Source organism: Bombina bombina, chromosome 1 (assembly GCF_027579735.1).
Source record: "Bombina bombina isolate aBomBom1 chromosome 1, aBomBom1.pri, whole genome shotgun sequence".
Lineage (NCBI taxonomy): Eukaryota > Metazoa > Chordata > Amphibia > Anura > Bombinatoridae > Bombina > Bombina bombina.
The window spans coordinates 730186377-730207639 of NC_069499.1; the positions used below are offsets into that span (position 1 = coordinate 730186377).

Sequence of the window (21263 nt, forward strand, 5' to 3'; positions counted from 1 at the left end):
ACAGAAAGAAGCTCTCCTTCCTCAGCTTCTGCATATTGTGAGGGAGTATCAGACATAGCTACAAAAGTGTCAGTATGCTCTGTATTTCTTCTAACTCCAGAGCTATCTCGCTTTCTTCGTAACCCAGATAGTCTGGATAATACCGCTGACAGTGTATTATCCATGACTGCTGCCATGTCTTGTAAAGTAAACGCCATGGGCGCCTTAGATGTACTTGGCGCCATTTGAGCGCGAGTCCCTTGAGCGGGAGTCAAAGGGTCTGACACGTGGGGTGAGTTAGTCGACATAACTTCCCCCTCGTCAGATTCCTCTGGTGATAAATTTTTTAAAGACAGAATATGGTCTTTATTATTTAAAGTGAAATCAGTACATTTGGTACACATTCTAAGAGGGGGTTCCACCATGGCTTCTAAACATAATGAACAAGGAGTTTCCTCTATGTCAGACATGTTTAAACAGACTAGCAATGAGACCAGCAAGCTTGGAAAACACTTTAAATCAAGTTAACAAGCAAAAAATAAAAACGGTACTGTGCCTTTAAGAAAAATAAAAAAGGTCAGAATTTGAAAAACAGTGAAAAAAAGCAGTAAATCAAACATCATTTTTACAGTGTGTATAATAGGCTAACAGAGCATTGCACCCACTTGCAAATGGATGATTAACCCCTTAGTTAAAAAAAACGGATCAAAAAAACGATAGACGTTTTTTAACAGTCACAACAAACTGCCACAGCTCTGCTGTGGCCCTACCTTCCCGAACAAACGACTTTGGAAAGCCTAAGAGCCCTTTAGAGAGGTCCTATAGCATTCAGGGGACTCCTGGAGGAAAGCTGGATGTCTCAGTCTGTAAAAGTTACTGCGCAATAAAGCGCTAAATTAGGCTCCTCCCACTCATGTCTAAACAGTGGAAAGCCTAAGGAAATGGTTTCTAGGCAAATTTAAGCCAGCCATGAGGAAAAAAACTAGGCCCCAATAAAGTTTTATCACCAAAGCATATATAAAAACGTTTAGACATTCCAGCAAACGTTTTTATATTGAAATTCTAAATGAGTATTACCTCTAAAAGTAAGCATGATACCAGTCGCTATTAAATCACTGTATTCAGGCTTACCTTACATAAATCTGGTATCAGCAGCATTTTCTAGCATTTACATCTCTAGAAAAAAAAATTAACTGCACATACCTCATAGCAGGATAACCTGCACGCCATTCCCCAGCTGAAGTTACCTCTCTCTTCAGTTATGTGTGAGAACAGCAATGGATCTTAGTTACAACCTGCTAAGATCATAGAAATCTCAGGCAGATTCTTCTTCTTTTCTGCCTGGGACAAAAATAGTACAACTCCGGTACCATTTAAAAATAACAAACTTTTGATTGAAGAAAAAAACAACTAAGTTTCACCACTTCTCTCTTACTACTTCCATGCTTGTCGAGAGTTGCAAGAGAATGACTGGATATGGCATTTAGGGGAGGAGCTATATATACAGCTCTGCTGTGGGTGATCCTCTTGCAACTTCCTGTTGGGAAGGAGAATATCCCACAAGTAATGGATGATCCGTGGACTGGATACACCTTACAAGAGAAAATTGGATTTCATGCCCCTTTAATCTAAAAGTAGTCAATTTATTTTTAGCACATACATCTTTTTATATGTGTCATAAAATATAAAATGAAACATTTTAACTTACATAAAACATTTTTAGTGTTTAACAAAAAATGACAATACGTGAATATTTCACAAATATTCAGTTTGGAATGGTTCAGGTGAGGAAACTGTTACACCCATGTAATAAACCTTGTAAACACAGGAATACTGTTGTGTGTTTTTGCATTGTGACATCTCATGTATACATCCAATTTTGTCAAATAAATATAGTGAGAGTTTTTACCCTTATTTTTGACAACCTTTAGAAAAAAATAACATTTAATTAAAAAAGAAAAAAATATTAACAATTTTAAAGGGCCCCATAATCCTTAAAATAAATCAAATATTATACATTTCAGTAACCTCAGCACAGTGCATTTGATTATGGAACACCGAGTGGAACTAACAACAAATATGTTAGTAAATATGTCATAAAAAATAATACATTATGAGGCCAAGTTACTTATTATCAGGACGATGGTGATATTAAAATGTCTTGGTATAAAAAGATGTAACTTGTTAATAAAATGTTCGAACATTTTCCGTAAGAAATGTTTTGTACGAATTTTTGTAGGAAAAGGAAAAAAAAAAAAAACTTTAAAAAAATATATGTATTTGAAGCGGATTTATGTAAATATAGCAAATTAGTTTTGTTGTAACTGCAACATAAATACGTTTATATTTTAACCAAAAACATTTTTAAATCTTCTTGAATTACAGATTTAAGAAATTGTAAAGAGAAATATGTGAAATATATATAGATTTCCGCTGAAAAAATGAGGCAACAATGTGCTATATTAATTTGTAGGCTTTCATCACACAAACTGAAGCAAAGATTAACCCTTAATTCACCAAGGGAGTGCATTGCATTTGCATAACAGCACTGGAGAGGTTATTGTATGCGGTACATGCACAGTTTTTTGGCAAGATATTCATTTCTTGAGAAAGCTGCATTGCCTGTACAGCCATCATTTTTGTAGCTAGAATGTTCACAAACAGATGACCAAGACTGTCTCGTGGTTCCAGCCATCTGACTTTTTCAGATTTGGATGCAGCTTAATTCATGCACATTCATAGACAAAAATTCAGCTTGCATTTTTTACTTGTTCTTGAGAGCATTATTTAGTACTGCTGTCACGCAGTCTGCTTTCTCCAATCTACAGTGGTTCATATAACTGCTACTGATCATTCATAAAGCTCTAACGAAGACAACAAGGGGTTTCGCTTGTATTCTTCTATCTTCATGGTAGATAGATATTTGTTCTCCATATTCCTGTATGACATCAGCACTGGCAGCTCATACTGTAACTTCTGGAAAAAGTAAAAAAAAAAAATGATATACTGCTGGCTCAGTAATCAAGATCAGCTAGTTATTGCATCTATCCAAATAGAGACAATGTTGCATGGGCACTGTACATTTAAAAAAATAAACCTGGCAGGCACAAACAGAATAGCTTTGTCTTAACATAAATAAAAAACATATTGTTCTCAATAGAAAATGTTGCCAGCTAATTAAAAATAATAATTTGTAAACAAACAAAATAAATAAATAAATAAATACAATTAGCTAATTTTAGCTTAAATTTTGGTCAGTACAATCGGTTGGGTGGTGTGCCCACTAAATAGGTCTGGGGAAAACACTGTTTATACTTACCAATAAATCAATTTCTTCACACTCCAAGTACAACCATACATTGAGCATAGTTGTCTCCATGAGTATGAGGGATGGGAACCCTGCAATATATACCTTTCCCTTTCTTACTTGAGTGGGTACACTCAAAGTCAACAAGAGTGTTCTGCAAAATGTTTTTACAAGGGAAACTCCAATACCCATCCAAACCAAAAGGAAATGTAGTAAATACTAAAGTATACTTATCTGAATAAGAGAAAGGGAACAAAGTAGGCATGAGGAACTGGGAGACCAGAACAATATAAAAGCAAACTATTTATAAAGGCTCAGAGATAATCCTCTCAAATGTATGAGGTTGCCTGTAAATTGAGACCAGGCAATGTCCATAACAATCAGGTGGCTGGACCTTTGCAGTAGAGAAAGTGCTGTATGGAGAGGGTATAAACCTTTTTACATAATCTGTAAACAACACTTAAAGTTGAAGAAAGCTCCAATTCAGCCGATTTTACTCAAAACAAGTCTGAACTAACTAAAGTATGAAAGGGTTGGGCATATATTGGATTGTCACCCGCCCTTAAACTTCTGTGAGGTGTTTTTATCTACTCTAGTAATCCAAGGCCAAACATACACCATTACTGATATGGTTCTACATAGTTATAACCTCTCTTCTGTGAAGAGTTGTTACTGAGAAAGAACCTCCAAGCAGATATTTAAATAAAAACTTAATCAATTAGTACCTTAAAATATATGAGCATGTTAGTTTAAACATTTCAGCTTCTGGAGAGCAATTTAAAAGATTATATCCTGTTACATAAATATAAGCATAAAATCATACCCCCCCCCCCCACTGCATATGATTAATAATATGTAGCGTTCAAAATCAGCACTGTTCCCATTATAATAAACTGCAGAGATTGATTATTCAATTTAACAGCAAAGATGTAATACGTTTAATAGTGTCATTCCTTAAAAAAAAAAATCTAAGAAACCTGTTTACAGAGGACTGTAATCCTTTATAAACAACATTTTCCTGTTAGAGTCTAAATTCAGTTCTATTGACACTAATAGCCAGTATTATATCTTTTTTTTTTTCTCTTTAAGAATCAGGAGTAGAGCCCAGAAAAAGCTACCAAATAACTTTTTTATTTAGTAAGGAAAACTTACTTTACAGCTCTGAGCTAAGTGAGTGATAATTTTAAAATGTCACACAATGTATGAGACCGTACATCCAATCATATGCTATAGCTCAATGAGTTCATGACCTGGAGCAAGCACTTCACAATTACTATTTTAAAATGAAAATGCTCTTAAAACATATGCTTAATGTTATTTGGGACTATTTGGTCCAAAAGTGCTGTTGTAAAAATGCAATAGCTCTTTAATAAAAAAAAAGAGAAGAAATAACGTTTTAGATTAAACTGCTGAAATGCATGCACACCACTTTTTGGCAAATCAGTTTTTTTGCACGTGCACAAGCAAGAAAACAAGCAGCAGTTAAGAACTTTAATGTTAAAACAAGAGACAAAATGTTTTTTTTTTTAATGCACATATACTGCATTTAAACAACATGTTGGAGTTAATGAAGACTAAATAAACAAAAAAATGTAAGTCTATTGTCAAAGGTTGGGGTAGATATTTGGTAGCTTTCAGTCTCAGAAACTAAATATGAATCAGAAGAAAATGTATTTGATTAGAGCTCAAATTGATTTCATCATATAATCTGGAATTTGAATTACGACTTTGTACCTCTTATATTATGCTAGACTCGTCTGAGAACGTTCTTAAAAGAAGCGGTCTGACAGTCAAACGGGCTGACTCAAAATCCCTTGTTTTAGGGTTCGATTTCTTCTGTAACATTAAATGAAAAATTGTAAAGGGAACGACGTGTGGAAACAGGATGTCCTTTAGAAGGAGAAGCTTGGATACACTTACCCACATGAAAGAATATACTATGTGTGGTTATGAAACACATAAGCAAAGAACCAGCTACATATTTACTGTATAGCCATGAAGTTTTTTTCCAAAAATGTTAGTTTAACTGAGAATATGTTCCTATCTGTTATACACATCAGATTCATTCTCCATTTGTTGTTGGTTTTTTTCTTGTACATTTCACTACACATTCTATACATTTATAAATATATGAATTGATCTATCATTGGCATTATACATCAAAATAATATATGACAGACATGGATAACTATTTAATAAGGTTATATGTATTTAGCTCGAAAAAGCACATACTTTGAATAGTTTAAAGGTACATGAAACCTATTTTTTTTTTTCTTTCATGATTTAGAAAGAACATGCAATTTTAAACAACTTTCCAATTTACTGTTATTATATAATTTGCTTCATTCTCTTGATATCCTTTGTTGAAAAGCATATCTAAATAGGCTCAGTAGCTGCTGATTGGTGGCTGCACATAGATGCCTTGTGTGATTGGCTCACCCATATGCATTGTTATTTCTTAAACAATGATATTTGAAGAATGAAGCAAATTAAATAATAGAAGTAAATTGGAATGATGTTTACAATTGTATTCTCTATCTGAATTATGAAAGAAACATTTTGGGTTTCATGTTGCTTTAACAGCAAATTATAATCACATAAAAACACATTTGTAATGCAGTAAGCTTAAAGTGACTAATAGTAACAGAGATGACGTCAAAAGTAAAATTCAGCAGCTGAAAAGGGTAACGGTAAGACTACAGAAACATGGACTCTTACCATAGAGAAAGTGCAGCAAAAGACACGTCTGAACCATAATGAAATAACCTTTTGATAAAGCACCTTTCCCACTGATTAACATTTTCTGTGAAGTTTGTGCATTTTGTAACTTTGAAGGTCAGAAAATAAGCTTTGCTGCGCATTTATAAAAGGAGCTATGTAGATATGAAAAATGGTAGTCTTAGTGGCTCTTAACAAGAATTTTTTTAAAGGGACATAATACTCATATGCTAAATCACTTGAAACTGATGCAGTATAGCTGTAAAAAGCTGACAGGAAAATATCACCTGAGCATCTCTATGTAAAAAAGGAAGATATTTTACCTCACAATCTCCTCAGCTCAGCATAGTAAGTTCTGTGTAAAAAGTTATACTTCACCTGCTCCCAGCTGCAGGTAAAAATAAAAAAAAAATGAAGAAATGAACAGCAGCCAATCAGCATCAGCAATACTGAGGTCATGAACTCTTACTGTGATCTCATGAGATTTGACATAACTCTCATGAGATTTCATAGTAAGCTTCCTTTACCTGATTGGTGAAATAATATGAGAGTGCACAATGCTCATCCCTTCAGATGTCCCAGGACAGACACACTAAAATGCTGCTTAGAAATCCTTTACAATGGGAGGTGGCTACTGAGGAACTTTTGAGGTAAAATATCTTTCTTTTTTACATAGAGATGTTCAGGTGATATTTTCTAGTCAGCTTTTTACAGCTATACTGCATCACTTTCAAGTGTTTAAACATTTGGGTATTATGGCCCTTTAATTAACTCTAACTTAACTATCTAGGGAATAATCCTATCAAATTTGCTTTGTTCTCTTGGTATTCTTTGTTGAAAGCTAAACCTAGGTAGGCTCATATGCTTATATTAAGCCCTTGAAGGCCGCCTTTAATCTCAGTGCATTTTGACAGTTTTTCACATTTAGATGCTGATAGTTCATGAGTGCCATATAGATATGCATTTTCGCCAATCAGTGCTGACTCATAAGTAACTCCACAGGAGTGAGCACAACGTTGTCTATCAAAAGAACTGGATAAAAGGGGGCAGTCTGCAGTGGCTTAGATGCAAGGTAAACACAGATATAAAAAGTGTATTAATATAACCATGTTGATTATGCAAAACTGGGGAATGGGTAATAAAGGGATTATCTATCTTTTTAAACAATAACAATTCTGGAGTATACTGTCCCTTTAACTCCAATTTTATATCTGCACAACCAATATCATATGAGGTAATTAACATCAGTCATGTGATAGAGGGTCATGTGACCCATCAGTTGAAAGAGATGATGCTATTTATAAATGAGGGGACTCAAATATGAGTACCCTTTTCTATTTCTCCCAACTAGTCTTGAATACATTTCTTCCTTGAAATGGGTGCTGTAGGAATTTAGCAATGGCCAAAAAAAATGGACACAGTTTCTGCTCTCTTTTACTACTCAAAATACGGCATCTAATTCTAATGACATAAGAAGTCTGCATTTTCAAATTGGCATTGTGATAGCTTGAGAGTCATGTGAAATCATCATATAAAGAGGGCTCTCACAAGTGTATGGATTAACATTTGGTTAAGAGGCCGATTTTTAATAATTCTTTATTATTTATTACACTAAACCTGTTGGCTAATGGGTCAGAAAAGCTCAGTTTCACATCGTCAGTGGGAAAACAATAGGTTAAAAGGTTGCCTTGCATGCAGAGACGACATTTGTTAAAGACAATCAGAATCATTAAAGGGAAATTAAACCCAGTTTTTTTTCCTTTTGCGATTCGGGTAGAGCATACAGCTTTAAAAAAAAAAAAAAAAAAAAAAAAAAAAGTTTCCAATTTACTTCTGTTATCGAATGTGCTTCATTCTCATGCTATTCTTTGGTGAAGAGCATTCTTAGGAAGGGACTTTGCCCATATCTGGAGCAAAAATTGCAGGAAACACAGTGTATTGCTCTCCGCATTCATGCGAGGTCTTGCGGACGTGATCCGCACTGTCGGATCAGGTCCGCAAGACCTTTCATACATAGGCCTCAAAAGGTCTTACCGCAGAGGAAGAGGCCAAGGAAGGCAACTAGACATCTGAACCTGCAAACCAAATCCTGCGAGGCCAAGCTGGGGCAATCAGAATTACTGAAGATTTCTCTAGGCCTATCTTGGAGATCACTCTGGGAGGAATTACCAGAGGAGGAAATAGATAAGCAAGCTGAAATGACCAAGGAGCTACTAAAGCATCCACAAACACTGCGTGAGGGTCCCTGTACCTCACAAATGACCTGGGAAGTTTTTTTTATTCAAATGAGAAGCCATCAGGATCTATCTCTAATAGACCCCAAAGACCTACAATCTGAGTGAAAACATCCTGGTAAAGAGACCATTCCCCTGGATGTAGATATTGACGACTGAGAAAGTCTGCTTCCCAGTGGATCACTCTTGGAATATGAATCACAGAGATTAGGCAAGAATTAATTTCTGCCCATGAGAGTATTCAAAATACTTCCCCTCATGGTTAGGGAACTGTGAGTTTTCCCCTGATGGTTGACATAAGCCACTGCAGTGACATTGTCTGTCTGGAAATGGAGATGAGACTCCCTTTTTAACAGGGGTCAAGCCTGAAGAGCCCTGAAAATAGCAGGGAGTTCTAGAATATTTATTGGGAACTCTCTGTGCTCTCAAAGACCCCCAAACAGCTCCCTAACCTGAAAGACTTGCATCTGTAGTGATCACAGTCCAGGTAAGATGAGCAAAAGAAGCCCCATAAATATTGAACTGATGATCTAGTCACCAAGAAAGAGACCTACTGGGATCCAGAAATATCCTTTGAGACAGTTGAGTATAATCACTGCACCATTATGTAAGCATACAAAGCTGAAGAGGTCTCATGTAAAAATGAGCAATTGGAATTCCATCTAAAGCTGCAATCATGAGGCCTAGAACTTCCATACAAAGAGAAACAGGAGGGAAAGAGAAAGATTGAAAGTTCAGACAATTTTAACCTTCTCTGCTTTGTTAGAGAACTACTCATGGAGACTGAATGTATTTGAAAACCCCCCAAAAAGTTACCTTTGTTTGAGGAATTTAAGAACTATTTGGAAAATTGATCCTTTTACCATATTGTTAAAGAAACAACAACAGTTGGTTGGTGTCAGATTCTGCTAAAGCAAATGACGGAGCTTGAACCAAGATATCGCACAAGTATGGAAACAATGCAATACCCTGACTTCTGATCACAGACAGTAGGGCACCCAAAACCTTTGTGAAAATTCTTGGAGCTGTAGCCAGACCAAATGGTAGATCAACAAACTGAAAATGCTTGTCTAGAAACGCAAGAAGCTGATAAATGCTCACTGTGTATTTGAACATAAAGACAAGCATCCTTTAAATCTATTGCGGACTTCTTTTTCTCTCTCTATTGCGGACATAAACTGACCTTGCTGAAGAAAAGGCAGAATGGTCCGAATAGTTTCCATTTTGAAAGAAGGAATTCTTATAAACTTGTTCAAAGTTTTCAAATCCAGGACTGGTCTGAAAATACGTTCCTTTTTTGGAACGGAATAGATTTGAATAAAATCCTTTCCCCTGTTCCTGCAAAGGACCTGGGGCATGCACTCCTATAGTTACCAGATCTGAAACTGACTGGAAAAAAAGCTTGAGTCTTTACAGGATTCTTTGGAACATTGGACAGAAAAACCTTCCTCTGGGAGTTCTTGTTCTGAAACCTATCCGATAACCCTGGGAAACGATATTAAGAACTGAAGGATCTGGAACAGACTGAAACAAAGCATCCTTTAAAAGGATTAACCTGCCCCATACCAGAACCTTCAAGCAGATTTTGTAGTAGGGATAGATTTCTTAGCCTGCTTTGACCAGTTAGCACTAGGCCTCATACTGGGCCTTGCTTCTAAACAAAGGAATCAACCTTTTCTTCCTTATTCTGATAAAAGGAGCGAAAACGATTAGCAGCTTTAGATTTTCCTCTTAACTATTTGTCTTGAAGAAGAAAAACTACTTTACCACCAGTAACAGTAGATATTATAGAATCTAAATCAGATCCAAGTAGTTTCTTTCCCTGAAAAGAAAAAGACAATAATCTGGATTTTGATACCATGTCAGCAGACCAGGATTTAAGCCACAAGGCTCTCTTAACAAGGACTGCCAAAGACATGCTTTTGATATTGATCTTCACAAAGCAAATACATCACAAATAAAATAATTGGTGTCGGATATCAGAATAAGATAGCTCCATTTTAGCATTTGACAAAGCAGCACAATAAAAAACATTATAACCACAAAAAAAGCTTGAGGAATGTTAACTTACCCCCTCCAAAAGTAGCTATCAAAAACTTAGATACAATGCACACTAAGCCAAACTGAAAAACAAAGCAGAGGCCATATAACTTCACATCCAAATGCTAGGTAACCCACAGCAGACTGATATAATGTGCATAAAAAACTTGACATTTATAAGGGAATTAAGCACGCCAAACCCAACGTGCGTGTGGTCCTACAAGAATTAACTCAACATACGTAAAGTAGCCAAAGCACGAAAAAAAGAAAAACATAACTGAATGGACGTGCGTGGACCCAAAGTGCGCGAACCTGATGCTCGTAAACATGAAAGCTGACACACAAAATATAAACTGAGCACATTAACCTGCTGTCACCTATTTGTCAGCTTAGCAACGAGCAGCAGAGACAGCAAAAAAGCTTGTGACTTTTTTAACTAACTTTTTTAGTTAACCAGAATGTTATCTAGCCTTATGATATTATTAAATACTAAAGTCCATTTAAGCTGTTCAGTTCTCAAGTATTTCTAGTAATAAAAACACACATTTTACAGAGAAAAATTCACTGTTAAATAATGGATACAGACTTGCCAGTTAAGAGTCATAGAAAACAGAAGGTATTTTAATTTCAAATACAAACAAAATTTGATTAAAAAAAAACACACTATATGTAATTCTTCGAAAATATTAATCACATGCAGAAATCACCATTTGTGTATTCAGGATCAGCAGCTCACATGGAGATACCATGGTTCATTATTACAAAGCAAATGTTCTGAGGTCTCATGTGTTAGTTTTGCAAACAGATTACTTATTTACTTCACGTGAAACACGGTTGTTTTAAACTGCTGAAAATAGAATTAAATAAAAACTGTATTTTAATGAAGAAACACATCAATACTTGCTAAATTTGTGACTATACTTAATAAAGGTGACACAGAATCCTTTTACAAAGCGTCACAAAGTGCTTTCTTCATTATTTCCTGAGGGAACAATGCTACTAGACATTTATGCAAAGACAGAGACTAAAAAGCTGGATATCTTCTGGGAATATGAGAGGGTGCTCATTATGGTAGGAAGGTGTTCAGGAGACTCAGCTTCTAGGGTAGATTTAGGGACAGAATCAGATAGTTCCATTACAGAATTTGACAAAGCAACGCAATAAAAACACTATAACCCCTAAAATAGCTCTCGGGTAACTTACCCTCTCCTAAAATAGCTATAAAAAATTTTTACAATACAGATACAATGTGCTAAGCCAAACTGAAAAAAGAAAGCAGAGACCATATAAATTCACATCTGAATGCTAGGTAATCCACAGCAGACTGAGAGAACGTGCACAAAAATAACTGACATATATAAGGGAATTAAGCGTGCCAAACCCAATGTGTGTAAGGACCTACGAGTGCTAACTCGATATGCATAATGTAGCCGAAGCACTGAAAAAAGAAAACAGAACTGAACAGACGTATGTCGAAACAACATGCGCTAGCACGACGCGTGTAAACAGTAAGCGGACATGCAAATTTTAACGAAGCACACCAAGATACCTGACACGCCTAAACAGCAATGGGAATATATATATATATATACACACAGTATATATATATATATATATATATATATATATATATATATATAAATAAAAGTAGCTGTAAAGTTAAGCACTCACTGGGCTTCGAAACAAAATGTCTTTATTCCATATGGCTTGAGAGAGTGCACACATGTGAGACTGGTTTTATATATATATATATATACACACACATATATATATATATATATATATATATATATATATATATATACACACAAATACAGTATCTCACAAAAGTGAGTAAACCCCTCACATTTTTGTAAATATTTTATTATATCTTTTCATGTGACAACACTGAACAAATGACACTTTGCTACAATGTAAAGTAGTCAGTGTACAGCCTGTATAACAGTGTAAATTTGCTGTCCCCTCAAAATATCTCAACTATATATATGTATATATAACAGCAAAGAAAAAACATCAGTGCTAGTGTCCAATAGTAATAATAGACTACCTCTAGTCTGTTGTTAGAAACTTCAAATGTTCCCAAATATTAAATAAACAAACACAGAAATTATAAATCAATGTAAATAGTAATTTGCTACTAAGGAACATAGGAGGTTGTGCTGCTTAGAATATGATACAGTGTACCCCTTACACTGTTAGTGAGAATATAAAACAAAGGGAAAATCAATCAACTTAAGCGCACATAAACAGTCTCTACGTAACAGTCTCTACGTAAGTTAATAAAAATAGAATGTCCAAGCGGTGCAATCTATATGAAGACTGCACCTTTCACCAATTTCCAAGTGCAAAACCTGCTTACCAGATCTCACTTCAATCATATGAGGTAAGAGTGATGCTCTGTGTCAGGGGAGAGGAATCTGTGTCCACCCTGAAGAAGTTGATGATAAACGTCGAAACACTTAAGGTTTCACTGAGAGGCCATTCAGACTTCCTAGAACCAGCTGTTTGATTTTATTGTGAATATATAATTTTATAAGTATTTATTTAGTCAGAAGACTTGTTTTTACTGTGTGACCACGTCATTTTTACGAGGGGCAGAGCAATATCATAGCCACTTATCGTTTGAAGATGATTTGGAATGTTTTGTGCTTTTAAGCTTACCTCATTATGGATAAGATTTAATTTGTAATTTTGCATTTTTTACACAATAAATTCTAATCAGTGTATACAGTATCATGCTCTGCAATTTATGTATTCTGTTTACATTTGATATACTCCAGAAACACTTTGAGAATCCATTGTTAAAGTGAGTTGGATCAACCACTACAAGACAACACTCCACAAATATCGAAGGGTGGCCACAGATTCCTCTCCCCTGACACAGAGCATCACTCTTACCTCATACTATTGAGGTGAGATCTGGTAAGCAGGTTTTATACACATTTGCATTTGGAAATTGGTGAAAGGTGTAGCCTTCATATAGACTGCACCACTTGGACATTCTATTTTTATTAACTCACGTAGAGACTGTTTCTGTGCGCTTAAGTTGTTTGATTTTCACTTTGTTTTATATATATATATATATATATATATATATATATATACACACACACACAAAAGCACACTCACAGGAACGAACAACTTGCTCAATACTATTATTAGCCTGTTCTATGGCGATTTACCACCTGGGTGCAGCTTCTTTTAGCCCAGTAATGCTTTTCACAGAGAAGAACTTTCCTATAGTATATCAGTCTGATCCCGCCTATTACGGTCAGTCCAGCGCCAAAATACCAGGCAAGTCCTCTCTGAACAAGGAACACAGCAACCCCAGACGATCGTTTCGGCCTTCATTGGGCCTCAACAGTGAGGTGTAGCCATATTCCTCTAAGCACAGTGAGCAAGAAGTCCATGTCTGGTTTCCCCTTTTTCCCATAGGGAGACTAAATACACACAGAGAGAAGCACACTCACAGGAACGAACAACTGGCTCAATACTATTGTTAGCCTGTTCTATGGCGATTTACCACCTAGGTGCAGCTTCTTTTAGCCCAGTAATGCTTTTCACAGAGAAGAACTTTCCTGTAGTATATCAGTCTGATCCCGCCTATTACGGTCAGTCCAGCACCGAAATACCAGGCAATTCCTCTCTGAACAAAGAACACAGCAACCCCAGACGATCGTTTCGGCCTTCATTGGGCTTCGTCAGTGAGGTGTAGCCATATTCCTCTAAGCACACTGAGCAAGGAGTCCACGTCTGGTTTCCCCTTTTTCCCATAGGGAGACTAAATACACACACAGAGAGAAGCACACTCACAGGAATGAACAACTGGCTCAATACTATTGTTAGCCTGTTCTATGGCATACATACACACACACTATAAGTGCTCATAATAAGGCTACAGCAAACAACCAGCAGACAGCCAAACCAGTACTGAAACCTATCAGCAGAGATTATGGAAAAGGAGTATATTGTAGATCCATAGAACGAGGCAAAAGACAAGTACCTGCAATCAATTATGAAGAGTCTGTGACAGATTACCCATTAGAGGAAAAAGGAGCCACAAACCATATCCCATATACATCCCCCTGGCAAGCACTGCACTCTGAGGGGAACCCGGGCATTAACATAAACTGAGAACCCCTCTCTCAGAAGAATCAAATGCACATCTTAATTCTTTGACCACCTGAGGTACATGTGAGGTGGGAGGGTTTTAATAGAGCTCTTGGGATTTGGGAATCTTTGCCTCCTCCTAGAGGTAAGGAAGAGTAATTCTCAGGAGTAATTGATCACGGACTCTCACCACCTGAATGAAAGAAAGTATTTTTGCAAAACTGCTGCTATATGGTGCTCTAGACACATGCATGCTCCTGAGCTTAAGTGCTTGCTTTTCAACAAATGCTACACAAGGAACAGTCAATTTGATAACAGAAGTATAATGGAAACTTTTTTTTATTATTATTATATGCTCTATCTGAATTATAAGGGGTTTCATGTCCCTTTTAACAATCCTTTTAGATGAAGTTTACAAGGTACCACAGAGTACAGCATAGAGTGTGCAAGTAAAGAAGGTTAGTCACCTTAATTGCTCCAAGGAAAACTGTGATTGCTGGAAGTTTGAGAGAGCATGAAGATAGTAGATGTTCCTGAGGAAGGGAGGCGCTTTGTTACCTAGTTTGCAGCATTGCAAGAGGTAGAAAATAGTTGAAGATTTATGGAAACAGAAAAAGAGAAACAGAGAAAAGGTAAAGTAGCGAACATAAAAGTAGAAAATTGAAAAAAGTACAATTAGAAAGAAGAAAGTTGCAAAATGTATTGATTTAAAGGGACCTGAAATGCACAGTCAAAAAAAATAAACATTTCCAATTTACTAATATTGTCAAAATGTTCCTCTTTTTCTCTTGGTCTCCATTTTTGCTGCCCATATCTTGCATACTATATGGCAGCTTTGATCCAAACAATGTTTGTAACTATATTATAGGTATAGGGCATTCTCTGAGTTTATCTAGATATGCTGTCATGGAAATTTCAGCAAAGGATACCAAGAGGAGGAGGCACATTTGATAACAGAAATAACTTAGAATGTTTTATCCTTTCATATCCCCTTATTCACCCAGTTAAATGATCAATGCAGAAGTTTTATGTAAATGGCATAAAATGGGCATAGTCAGAAGAGGGCTGTGAGGAAATACAACAAACAATAACACTAAGGAATATGTGAATATCTTTCAGCTCTGATTAGACTTTTAATAGCAATCTAAAAGGCAACAAAGAAAATGATATTCTACATTAGTGTTTTTCCACTTGTCTTCAGGGCACACCAATGGTCAGATTTTCATGATATCTGAACTAGAGCACAGGGGAAATATTGTTTATTCAGGAGTTAAGCTTCTTTATTCTTTGTGGCATGAACAGGTGACATAACCATGGTTACTAACCTTCTGTCACCCATCAGAAGATTATTTCACCTGTGCTCTAGTTCAGATTTCATAAAAACCTGGCCTGTTGGTGTGCCTGAGGATTGGAGTTAAAAAACACTGATCTAGATCAGTGTTTCTCAATCGCAGTACTCAAGTACCCCCAACAGGCCAGGTTTCCATGATAGCTGAACCAGTGCACAGGTGAAATAATCAGCTGATCAGTAACTATGGTTACTAACCTGCTCTCACCCATCTGCTGATTATTTCACCTGTGCATTGGTTCAGCTTTAATGAAAAGCTGGCCAGTTGGGGTACTTGAGGACAGCGGTCGAGAAACAATGTTCTAGATCACACTACATTTGTCAACTTAGCAATGAGCAGCAGAAGCAGTAAAAATGCTTGTGACTAAGTAACCTTTTTAGTTGCAATGTTGTCTAGTCTTATGATATTATTAAATATTAAAGTCTATTGAAGCTGTTCAGTTCTCAAGTATTTCTAGTAATAAAAACACAATTTTTAGAGAAAAATTCACTGTTAAAAAATGATGGATACAGACTTGCCAGTTAAGAGTCTTAGAAAACAGAATTTATTTTAATTTCAAATACAAACAAAATCTGATTAAAAAACACACACTATATTTAATTCCTCGAAAATATTAAACACATGCAGAAATCACCATTTGTGTATTCAGGATCAGCAGCTCACATGGAGATAACGTGGTTCATTATTACAAAGCAAACGTTCTGAGGTCTCATGTGTTAGTTTTGCAAACAGATTACTTATTTACTTCACTTGAAAAATGTTGTTTTAAACTGCTGAAAATTGTTGAATTGTTGCAAGTGCTGCAAAATCAATTGGTTGGTTTAGCCTATTTAGAGCATTTTGAAAACCCCAGTATACAGATTTTTCTTTTTGGGAGTGTTGGACATTGCACAATTTTCACACACACACACACACACACACACACATAGACACACACACACACATAGACACACACACACATACATACAGACACACACACACAGACACACACATACAGATACACACACACATACATACAGATACACACACACATACATACAGATACACACACATACATACAGATACACACACATACATACACACACACACACATACAGATACACACATACATACAGACACACACACATACAGATAGTGCAGAATTATTAGGCAAGTTGTATTTTTGAGGATTAATTTTATTATTGAACAACAACCATGTTCTCAATGAACCCAAAAAACTCATTAATATCAAAGCAGAATAGTTTTGGAAGTAGTTTTTAGTTTGTTTTTAGTTATAGCTATTTTAGGGGGATATCTGTGTGTGCAGGTGACTATTACTGTGCATAATTATTAGGCAACTTAACAAAAAACAAATATATACCCATTTCAATTATTTATTTTTACCAGTGAAACCAATATAACATCTCAACATTCACAAATATACATTTCTGACATTCAAAAACAAAACAAAAACAAATCAGTGACCAATATAGCCACCTTTCTTTGCAAGGACACTCAAAAGCCTGCCATCCATGGATTCTGTCAGTGTTTTGATCTGTTCACCATCAACATTGCGTGCAGCAGCAACCACAGCCTCCCAGACACTGTTCAGAGAGGTGTACTGTTTTCCCTCCTTGTAAATCTCACATTTGATGATGGACCACAGGTTCTCAATGGGGTTCAGATCAGGTGAACAAGGAGGCCATGTCATTAGATTTTCTTCTTTTATACCCTTTCTTGCCAGCCACGCTGTGGAGTACTTGGACACGTGTGATGGAGCATTGTCCTGCATGAAAATCATGTTTTTCTTGAAGGATGCAGACTTCTTCCTGTACCACTGCTTGAAGAAGGTGTCTTCCAGAAACTGGCAGTAGGACTGGGAGTTGAGCTTGACTCCATCCTCAACCCGAAAAGGCCCCACAAGCTCATCTTTGATGATACCAGCCCAAACCAGTACTCCACCTCCACCTTGCTGGCGTCTGAGTCGGACTGGAGCTCTCTGCCCTTTACCAATCCAGCCACGGGCCCATCCATCTGGCCCATCAAGACTCACTCTCATTTCATCAGTCCATAAAACCTTAGAAAAATCAGTCTTGAGATATTTCTTGGCCCAGTCTTGACGTTTCAGCTTGTGTGTCTTGTTCAGTGGTGGTCGTCTTTCAGCCTTTCTTACCTTTGCCATGTCTCTGAGTATTGCACACCTTGGGCTTTTGGGCACTCCAGTGATGTTGCAGCTCTGAAATATGGCCAAACTGGTGGCAAGTGGCATCTTGGCAGCTGCACGCTTGACTTTTCTCAGTTCATGGGCAGTTATTTTGCGCCTTGGTTTTTCCACACGCTTCTTGCGACCCTTTTGACTATTTTGAATGAAACGCTTGATTGTTCGATGATCACGCTTCAGAAGATTTGCAATTTTAAGAGTGCTGCATCCCTCTGCAAGATATCTCACTATTTTTGACTTTTCTGAGCCTGTCAAGTCCTTCTTTTGACCCATTTTGCCAAAGGAAAGGAAGTTGCCTAATAATTTTGCACACCTGATATAGGGTGTTGATGTCATTAGACCACACCCCTTCTCATTACAGAGATGCACATCACCTAATATGCTTAATTGGTAGTAGGCTTTCGAGCCTATACAGCTTGGAGTAAGGCAACATGCATAAAGAGGATGATGTGGTCAAAATACTCATTTGCCTAATAATTCTGCACTCCCTGTACATACACACACACACACACATGCATACAGACACACACATGCATACAGACACACACACATACAGACACACACGCACACACACATACAGACACACACACACACACATACAGATAAACACACACACACACACACATACAGATACACACACACATACATACAGATACACACACATACATACACACACACACACACACATACAGATACACACACATACATACAGATACACACACACACACACACATATACACACTGTACTGCATCAATCTAACCTAATAAGATCAGTGATACAGCAGAATTATTACCCACATCATTAGTTTACCTTGAAGAAATGACAAACATTTTTTTATTTTATTTTACATGATCCAATAACTAACAGGGCATTAAAAAGTAAGTACAAATGTGGTGATTCAACCCCAGAGTGGTGACTAGAAAAGGTTTGCAATAGGTTTCATTTTATTAAAACAGAATTTCTTACCTTTTGGCTCGCAGTCTTAAGATTGTTTATCACTATCAAAAGGATTTCTGGGTAGAGGCTGATAAATATCAGAAGAATTATTGCAAGCCACACTGAAACTGATGTCAGCATGTGACCAAATACAAAATACATTCGTTGTTGCTTGAGAAATGGCCTGAAAAACATCATGAAAATAATATTTGTAAAAAATATCAGTTTAGTTAAATTGTAAAAAACTTCATATTCATTTTCACCTAAACAATCAGCATTTTTTAACCTTACCAATATTGAACCAGTAAAACACATACTTAGCTTCAATTTTATATGTTAATACCAAGATCTGCTTTCACAAAATGCTCCCAGCATGCTTTGTTCTTTTGAGGCCTAGCAAAACTTTAAGATATCATTAATGTGACATAAAAGTTCAAAAAGAAAATGCTCTAATATGTATTGCATCTGGTAAATCAATGACAAGAGACAAATGTGTGTAGCCACCAATTGCCAGCTAGCTCCCAATATTGCATTTGTGCTCCTGAGCCCACCTATGTATGCTTTTCAACAAAAGATACCAAAAGAAGTAAGTAAAAACTCTTAAAAATGCACAATCTGAATCATGAAAGTTTCATTTTAACTTTTACACCCCAGTGCAATATCACTTAAATGTCAAATGATTCAAAATTGTATAACCTAACAGTAACTGCATTACGTCTAAGTTTTACAGTAGTATATTTGCTCTTATGTACAATTAAAAACTAACAGTTTAGATTTGCTATATTAAAAATACTGGCCCCAAAGCAGGAAATCAATGCAACAAAAGTCAGTGCAACTTTCATTACTGAGATTCAAATCTTTTATTTTTTTCAATACTTTGCATGTCCACCTTTATTTTTGATGACAAACTCAATCCTTCTTGGCATGGAGGAAACCAGTGTCGTACAAATTTCTGGAGAGATGTTCTGCCCTTCTTCAGAGATAATTTTTTTCAGCTGCTCTTTGCTGGAGCGGTTGTGTTACTCTACCATTCTCTTTAAAATACCCCAAAGGTGTTCTACTGGATTCAAGTCAGGTGACGTACGTAGCCAGGTCATAGTTTTCACTTGTTTCTTCTTTAGAAACTCCTTTGTGATTTTGGAAGTGTGCTTTGGATCGTTATCATGCTGGAATATTCGTCCTCTGCCAAACTTCTGGAGACTGGGAGTCTTGTCAGCCAGTAATTTGGTATATTGCAGGCATTCATGGTGCCATTTATAAATGTCATCTCCCCAACACCTTTTGCAGTCACACTCCCCCCCCCCATGATTCACTGTTGGGACTATACATTCCCTGTAATAATCCTGACCAGGTTCACACCAAACACCCCATGTAAGCCGAAAAATTGTATCTTGGTCTTGGCCATCTTACCAAACAATGTGCTCCCAGTATTCATCAGGCTTTTCATGTTGTTTAGCAAAGTTTAATCTTGCAGTTTTGTGCCGAAGAGCAAGCAAGGGTTTTTTCCTTGGATGCTGTCCATAGAAGTTGACATTATGCAATGTCCTTAGCACTGTCTGATCTGTCACAGAAACTCTAATTTCTATTGATAATCCCTGAGCCAAATCTGAAGCACTTGCCTGTTTTTCAGAGCTAGATTGTGCAAGTATCGCACTGTCCATGGCGTCATTTTAGGAGGACAGCCACTGCGGCTCTGATTTTTGGCACTGTGTATCGATCTATACCTCCTGATTATCGCTGCAACTGCGTTTTAACTGATTTTTAGTTGGGCACCAATCTTCCTGTATCTTTTTCCATCTTTGTGAAGTCTCACAATCAGATTTTTCAATTCCTGTAGCAATTCTTTTCCATGTGGAGACATGATGCAAACGTGCAGATAGACACAGCCCATTGGTCAAAAAAATAGACTGTTCTGGTAACTATGCTCATGCAATTAGGCTAATTGGAAATCATAGGTGCACTCAATTTTGTTTCAGTGATCTAACTTGTGTGTCAGTGACCCCAGGTGTATACACTTTTGTTGCATTAAGTTTCTACTTTGGGGCCTGTATTTTCAATATAATCTTTCTAAAGTATTTTTTTTTTTATTGTTTATAATAGGAAATACTCTACTTGTCAACTTAAAAATAAAACAATTATTGAGAGGTGATACAAATTTGAATAATTTGATATTTAAGTGATATTGCAGGGGTGTACTCACTTCTGTTGTATACTGTGTGTGTATATATATATATATATATATATATATATATATATATATTTACATATATATATATATATATTTTTATATATATATATATATATATATATATATATATATATATATATATATATATATATATATGCACAGGATATATGAAGGCACTCACTGGTCTTTTCAAAAAGTATT

General features: G+C 36.3%; 1 protein-coding gene across 1 annotated transcript in view; it reads right to left on the reverse strand.

The window, feature by feature from the left end:
• Positions 1-1905: 1905 nt before the first annotated feature.
• Positions 1906-21263, reverse strand: part of ATP11C (ATPase phospholipid transporting 11C) — a 345758-nt gene continuing 326400 nt past the window's right edge. The window contains 2 exon segments of the mRNA XM_053699245.1: positions 1906-2955; positions 18905-19058. Of these exon segments, the coding sequence (XP_053555220.1) occupies positions 2830-2955; positions 18905-19058 (280 nt within the window). The 3' untranslated portion in view covers positions 1906-2829.